Raw genomic sequence first — 7,299 nt, 5'->3', positions numbered from 1 at the left:
ATAATAATAATAGCAAATTAAAAGATATTGAATGTAGATATTTTTTAAAGGTATAAAAAGAGTATCTACTAAACTAAACACTACTGAATTTAAATTTAATTCGTTTATTAAACGAGTCAAAAAGTTGAGTTTGAATTTGGCTCATTTCAAAAATGAATCAGAACTGTTCGAACTTTTATCGAGTCGAGTATCGAATAATTTGATTTATTTATATATTTTGACTAAATTTTATGGATGTTTCAAATGTCAAAAAAAAAATGAAATTTTTTTTGTAAAAAGTCAATTAAATACACACAAGCATGCTTTAAAACATTTGTATAGAGACAACAATCAAATATAGCATTTGTATAGAGACGAGAGTATATATATATATATATATAATACAAAGAGCTTGCATGAACCATTAGTAAAAGCTTGCAAGCTCTCCACCTACAGAGAACACTCCTTAAAAAAGAAGTCTAACCCACAAATTATTCCTATATCTATATGGTCACGAGATCTCCTATGCCTAATTCTAAGCCCATGAATTAGAAAGAAAATATACTTTGCATATCAACAAAGAGAGGAACCAAAAAAGAAAAGCTATAACAAAAATCAAGCCAATAAAAAGACACCTTAAATTTCTAAGGAAAAAAGAACTATTCAAGCTCTTAAACTAAAAGATCTTGTGTGGGTTTTGCATGAATTTTCTCTTTTTCCGCAATTTTCAATTGTTGAGAGACAATAGAAGACGATGAAGAATGATAATTTGAGGATTGAAGAGGAAATTCGGACAACATTTGAACTATTTCTTTCATAGTGGGGCGTTCAATGCTATTTTCTTGGCAACACAACATTGCGATGAAAAACAGATGCATTACTTCATCTTTGGGAACCATTGTTAGTCTTGAATCAACAATTTGCAACACATCTTCCCTCCGATTATTTGTCACGCTCTTGCTCCATTGTACAATATCCACCCCTTCACCGAAATCGCCCACTGGCCGCCGTCCTGTTAGCAACTCCAAGAGAACAACTCCAAAACTATATACGTCACTCTTCTCATCCACCTTCAATGTGTATGCATATTCTGCAATGACATGTAAGAAAACCATTAGTTCCTTTGATGCCAACCACCCATTAAATTAGATGGGTTGGCGAAGTACGTATGAAAATCTGTAGTGATCAAATTTCGAAAGTCTATTCGACCCAATTTGGGCTAAGCCCATAAGACCACTACAGTCCAATTTTCAACATCTCTTCATGTTGGGATTAAGGAAAGTGCCTAAAAAAAACATTGGAATTAGGTAAAAGGTTAGAGACAAAAAGAGATGTCAACTTGCCAAAGAAGACTGGAAGGTGGGAAGAAGAAGAAAGAGGAAAGTACACTTTACACGTAAGACCAAAGTCATGTAGTGCAAAAAAAGATTAGTGTTGTAAATAGTTGTGCATTGTCGGTTAGCTTTCACTAATCTCAATGTGCTGTTACGTTAGAATCATTGTCAGACTGAAAGTAGTCTATATGTGTCAGATTTAGACCTCTAAGATTGCAATATCAGATTTTTTTTTTTTTGTGGGTCCCAACAAAGTGCATCAGCTCTTTTCTTTCTGTGATTCTGTGTTGTGAAAACCAAAAAAATTCTACGTGCCTCTCTCTTTGGCACAAACCGCTGGTGGTTTTTCACTGAGCTAGTCATTGATTTAACTGCTGTCACTTTAGCACAGAGAGAGAGGCAGAGACAGTATCATGTACAATAGAACTTACCAGGGATCAAAAACTTTGTTGGAAGGTTTTGTGATAAAACTAGGAATCAAAAGTCAGATATGTGGCTTGGACCTTGGGAACATCAGATTATTGCTGTTCATCTTGAGTTCTTGATGTTCACAGAATTTTTGAAATTACGTAGACTCAAAATAATTAATTTAACTAGGTAATTATTTATCGTCCATTTAAATTAAATACTGATTTGAGTATTGAAATATCTATTACGGCTGTTAGCCGCTTTACTTTTTTAGCATGTTCGCAGCTCATGAAGGGTGTGTTTCAGGAGACATTAAGTATACTTGTGCACAAAATAGAAAGCAAGCATTTCTAATGTATGAGAAAATGAACTTACCAGGTGCAATGTAGCCATAAGACCCTGCAATTGCTGACATACATTCTGATGCTCCCCCATCAACAAGGAACTTTGCTAATCCAAAATCTGCTACGTGTGCTTCGAAGCTCGAATTCAACAGAATGTTATTGGATTTTACATCTCGATGAACAATCAATGGTGAGCAATCATGGTGGAGGTAGCATAGGCCTTTAGCAGCCTCAATGGCAATTTTGTACCTCAAATTCCAAGTCAAGAAAGAACCTTTTTTGCCATGTAAGGCTTCTCCTAAGCTTCCATTTCTCATGTATTCATAAACCAGCAATTTGGTTTCTTTGTTAGAGCAGAAAGCAAGCAATCTAACGATGTTTCGATGTCTAATGTTGCCTAGTGTTTGAATTTCTGCTCTAAAGCCATGGTCATGGCTATTGGTGCCAAAACCAAGTAGTTTTTTAACTGCAATTTCAACCCCATTTGGCATTTTTCCATGGTATACAATCCCAGCTCCTCCCCTGCCAATTACATTTCCATCTTTCACACATTCCAGGATGTCTGTGACAGAGAATTCTAGCTTTTGAAAAGCTGTCAGCTTCCAAGAATCTGAGCTGTTTTTCTTGAAAGACTTGGCCTTGATTATTGCAGCAGTTGCAAATATCAGAGAGCATATAAGCAGGCCTAAAGCGAAAATGAGCTTGAAATCACTGGGGGCTTTTCCTGGTGTGTTTGTGATGGCGGTGGAATTGCAAGGATTGTTAAGGAGAGGACCACAGAGTTGAGGATTTCCTGCAAAAGATGAGGCATTAAAGAGGGAAAACTGACCGGATTGCGGCACCTTCCCGGAGAAATCATTGAAAGAGAAATCAGCAACAGTTAGGCTTTTCATGGAACCAATGGATTTTGGTATTGTTTGGTTCAAATGATTTCTAGACAAGTTCAAGTAATTCAAGATATGAATGTTGGATATCTCTGGTGGAACTGAACCAGAGAGATTGTTCTGGCTCATGTCAAGGGAAGTGAGATGGAAACAGTTTCCTATTTCAGGTGGAATTGAACCTGAAAGTGAATTTCCACTAAGATCAAGCATTAGAACTTGATTGAGTTCTCCTATGGAAGGTGGAATTGGACCTGAGAATTGATTTCCACTGAGCAGAAGGATTTGAAGGGAAGAGAAATTGGAAAGCGAAAATGGCAAAGAACCTGAGAGGAGATTGTTTGACAAATTGATTTGGCCTAATTTAACAGGTTTAGATGAACTATCACCATTCTCTGATAATTTTCCTGACAAGACATTGTTCTGCAACTCTAATAAATTCAACTGAGGCAAGTAAATGAAGCCATTTGGTATGCTGCCATTCAAGTAGTTCTGCCCCAACCTCACTCTAGTGAGACTATAACATTTCCCCAAACCTTCAGGAATTGGACCAAACAGAAAATTCTTCAAGAGAATTAGAATCCTCAACTGATTAGAGGAACACAAGTCTTTTGGAATTGTACCTGTGAGCTTATTTGAGGACAAATCAAGAACCTGAAGCTTCTCATTTTGGCCAAGTTTCTGAGGAATCTCACCAGTGAAATTGTTCATCCATAGCCCCAATGTCTCCAAATTAGGCAATTCCGTGATGAACTCAGGAATGGAACCGTGTAGTCTATTCAAGAAGAGATTGAAGAGCTTCAATTGCTTGAGGTTGATGAACTCAAATGGGATTTCACCAGAGAGTGCATTGTTGGAAAGATCAAGATTCACTAAGTTTGTCAGGTTGCCTAACTCCTTTGGAATAGAACCTGAAAAATGATTGGCGTGCAAATATAGAGTATCGAGCAGCTTCAGGTTTCCAAGCTCCCTTGGAATTGAACCATCTAGCTCACATTCTGGTAAATTCATGTGAACTAGATTCACAAAATTTCCAAACTCTGCAGGAATCCCACCTTCAAAAACATTGTAATACCCCAAGTAAATCTCCCTCAAGTTAGTTAAGTTTCCTAACTCGCCAGGGATTTTTCCATGAAGATCATTTCCTGCAAGTGAAAGATACTCCAATCCCACCAGTTCCCCGTAGCTTGCAGGGATTTTGCCATAAAAATAGTTTCCACCAAGATCCAAGTACTTGAGTTTCTTCAAGCTCAAAATCCCAAGAGGAAGAAAGGCAGTGAAGTTATTGTTGTAAGCATCAAACACTTCTAAGTTTTCCATTTCTGAATAGTTCCAATCCAAACCACCATTGAACTGATTGTTTGAGATGTTAAGAAACCGAAGATTACTCAACCTGAAAATCTCAATAATACCAGTGAAGTTGTTCCCTGCAAGAGATAAGTTTGAGAGCTTATCAAGCCTTGAAATCTGAGGTGAAACAGAACCTGACAAATTCAAATCTGTTAAGTCCAATGACACAACTCGCCCACGAGAGCAACCAACTCCAGCCCAAGAGCAAACTGAGCTTGAATTCAACGAATTCCACGTGCTCAAGACTGGTTCAGGGAATGCAAATCCTTGTTTAAGCACGATTAAAACGTTAAAATCATTGACTAAAGAAGAAGAACAAGAAGAGCTTAGAAGAGACAGGAGAGTTAAAGCAATGAAGGGGACCATATTTTGTTTAAAATTTACTCTGGGGAATTGAATTTGGAAGGATTTGAAGCAAAGACAAAGGGATTTAAGCACTTGGGTATCGATGGATTTTCTACAAAAGAAGGAAAAGTGAAGGGAATCTGAGAAACTTCAAGTGTGCATGGGCTTAAAGAACCAAACATCTTCACAGAAAGAGTCGTCAAGTAGAAGGAAGAAGCTAAGCCTCCCCTTTACTTCTCTTTTCCGTTCATTCTTTTCCTTCACTTTCTTTTATTTATATTTAACAAGTAAAGAGAAGGAAGAGAAAGGAAAAATATTTAATTTTAAGGAATAGTAACTATGTATTTAAAGAAATGAAATTAATAAAGCCGTTGGATAACAGAAATTTAAAGTTGAGAGTGTAGGGGGAGAAAAAGTAAAGTTGGATGCTGCTGCTGCTCTTTCTTTCTCTTTATTTCTTTATTCATATGACGAAAATGCCCTTTAGCTTTAATCAAAGGATGTCTCTTTATTGCTTTGAATGAGAGATGTTGGACTTGGGATTGCACTTTCAATCATTTAAAATTGCTGCATTGTTCTGTTGCTTTTGATAAATGCCAACCATAAATGTATCCCCTGATTTTTGCAATGACTATTACTAGGGGTGAGGTTCGGATCAAAATTAAACCAAATCGAACAAATTGAAAATTAAAATTTTAGTATTTATGAAAATCGAACAGAATCGATTTTGATCAGAAATCAAATCAAATTGAATTGATTTAATTCAATTTAATTTGGTTTGATCGATTTAAATTTTTAATAAATTTTTTATTTTTTACATAAATCTAATCTCTCTATATTATTAAAAATAATATATTATTATTACTAATCGATTTAGTTTTTTTAATTTTTTAATTAAAATTAAATCAAATTGAAACAATCAAAATTTTTAAAATTAAAAATCGAACCGAATTGAAATAAATAAAAAATCGAATCAAATTTTTAAATTAATTTAATTTTTTTCAGTTTGAATCGAATACTAACCTCTAACTATTACAATTTATTATGAATTAAAGTGAGTCGTAAATATTTTAAATAAGTGAGATCGATAATACAATTTATTATGAATTAAAGTGAATCATAAATATTTTAAATAAGTGAGACCGATAATACGAACTCATTTTTCTTCTATTAGAATTTTATGAACCATCTTGAGAGTAAATGTGTTACACCCCTTCAATAAATAATTTTTGTGCGATTTTGTATACTCTTTCTTTTCTTTTCTTTTTTTTTTTTTGTCTTTTTAAGTTTTTTCATATGAATTAAAAAAGAAATAACTATATTTAATTTTAATAAAAATAGATAAAAAATACTATATTACTCTTAATTAAAATACATATATAAATAGAATAAAGGTAATGAATTAATATTTAAAAATATTTCACTTATTAAAGAGTATTAAATCAGAAAATAAAATATTTAATAAAATAATGAAATCATAAAACATCATTTATTTATTTAAAAAAAAAAAAGCTATCAAAATGAGAAATAAAAAGACAGAGATAATAGTTTGAATGATCAGTGTATGATTGTGTTTGTATGAATAGATTGCATAGAAGAGGGAAGCTTTTCTATTTTGATATATAAACTTTCCCTTACAGCCTTCGGACCAACACCTTGTCTATGTTTAATTTGCATTTGAGCTTTACTATAAAATGGAATTGTCTTAAAGAGACTGCTCTAAAGTTAAAGCAAACATTATTTGCTTTTCATCTTTCACTTCAAAAGCCAAAAATTAACTATTTAATTTCTGTGATGCAATAAAATTTATTAATTAATTTTTTTTTCATATATGTTCAGTTTATTTCTTTAGCAATTTATAAGTCTAATCTTTTTAATTATTTTTATTTAATTTTCTGAGTAATTTTTGTTTTTTTATCCTTTTGTCAATTCCAATAATAAAGAGTGTGACATATAGCAATTAGTCCTAAATGTTATTGCAAATTTAAATCGAACTTAACTTTTTGTTGCTAACATCTTATGGGAATCCATGATAATTTTTTGAAAAGAAAATTTCAAGACGCAGACTTTTAAAAGTGTGATAAAAATTAATATAAAAATTTTATCGTTTAGAAAGTCAATTTTATATTTTAATTATTTTTTTAGATATTTTAAATATTTTTATAATTTTACATATTAAAATTTTGTTTATATTATAAACAGTTTCGTTATCTATTAGAAACTCACTTTTTAATTTTTAAAAAATTTAAATAAAAATTTTCATTTTTTAATTTATTTTTTCTCTTATTTCATTTTAATTAAACGATATTAATTAAAATTTTTAACCGAATCTAAACAGTCCTTTGAAATGCACTGCAGATAATTCTTTTTTTGAAAAAAAAAAGAATGAGAAAAGAATTAGGAAAGAAAAATAAAAGAGAAAATGGGTGACTTTCTGCCATAAACTGGAACCATGTCCATGCATGTATACTACATAGTACAAAGAAGGAAGGAGAGAACCTGATTCTTTCTTATCTTTCTTCAGGAATTATAATTAAATGAAGCTTTAGATCTCACAGCCTCACAGTTTATGGCTTGCTTTCTCTGGCAGTTGCATTATTCATCTCAGAAAAAAAAGGTTTTTCTTTTGATTAAGTAATCTTGATCTTTATTACTTAC

General features: G+C 32.5%; 1 protein-coding gene across 1 annotated transcript; it reads right to left on the bottom strand.

Annotated features, from left to right (window-relative positions):
• Window positions 1-357: 357 nt before the first annotated feature.
• LOC110624407 (leucine-rich repeat receptor-like serine/threonine-protein kinase BAM3) lies at window positions 358-4,914 on the bottom strand. Its single transcript, XM_021769523.2, has 2 exons — window positions 2,097-4,914; window positions 358-1,069 (listed from the first exon to the last, which is right to left on the bottom strand). The coding sequence occupies exons 1-2, from the start codon at window positions 4,660-4,662 to the stop codon at window positions 651-653; spliced, it is 2,985 nt and encodes a 994-aa protein (XP_021625215.1). The 5' UTR covers window positions 4,663-4,914; the 3' UTR covers window positions 358-650.
• Window positions 4,915-7,299: the final 2,385 nt, after the last annotated feature.

This window comes from Manihot esculenta, chromosome 10 (assembly GCF_001659605.2).
Source record: "Manihot esculenta cultivar AM560-2 chromosome 10, M.esculenta_v8, whole genome shotgun sequence".
Lineage (NCBI taxonomy): Eukaryota > Viridiplantae > Streptophyta > Magnoliopsida > Malpighiales > Euphorbiaceae > Manihot > Manihot esculenta.
This window is presented reverse-complemented; position numbering and strand designations above follow the sequence as displayed.

Bases quoted from the DNA above. Each gene is read 5' to 3' on its own strand.
- LOC110624407 (XM_021769523.2), bottom strand. From the start codon at position 4,662: ATGGTCCCCTTCATTGCTTTAACTCTCCTGTCTCTTCTAAGCTCTTCT. The intron at 1,070-2,096 runs GTAAGTTCATTT...ATGTCATTGCAG, and splicing joins TTATGGCTACATTGCACCTG to AATATGCATACACATTGAAG.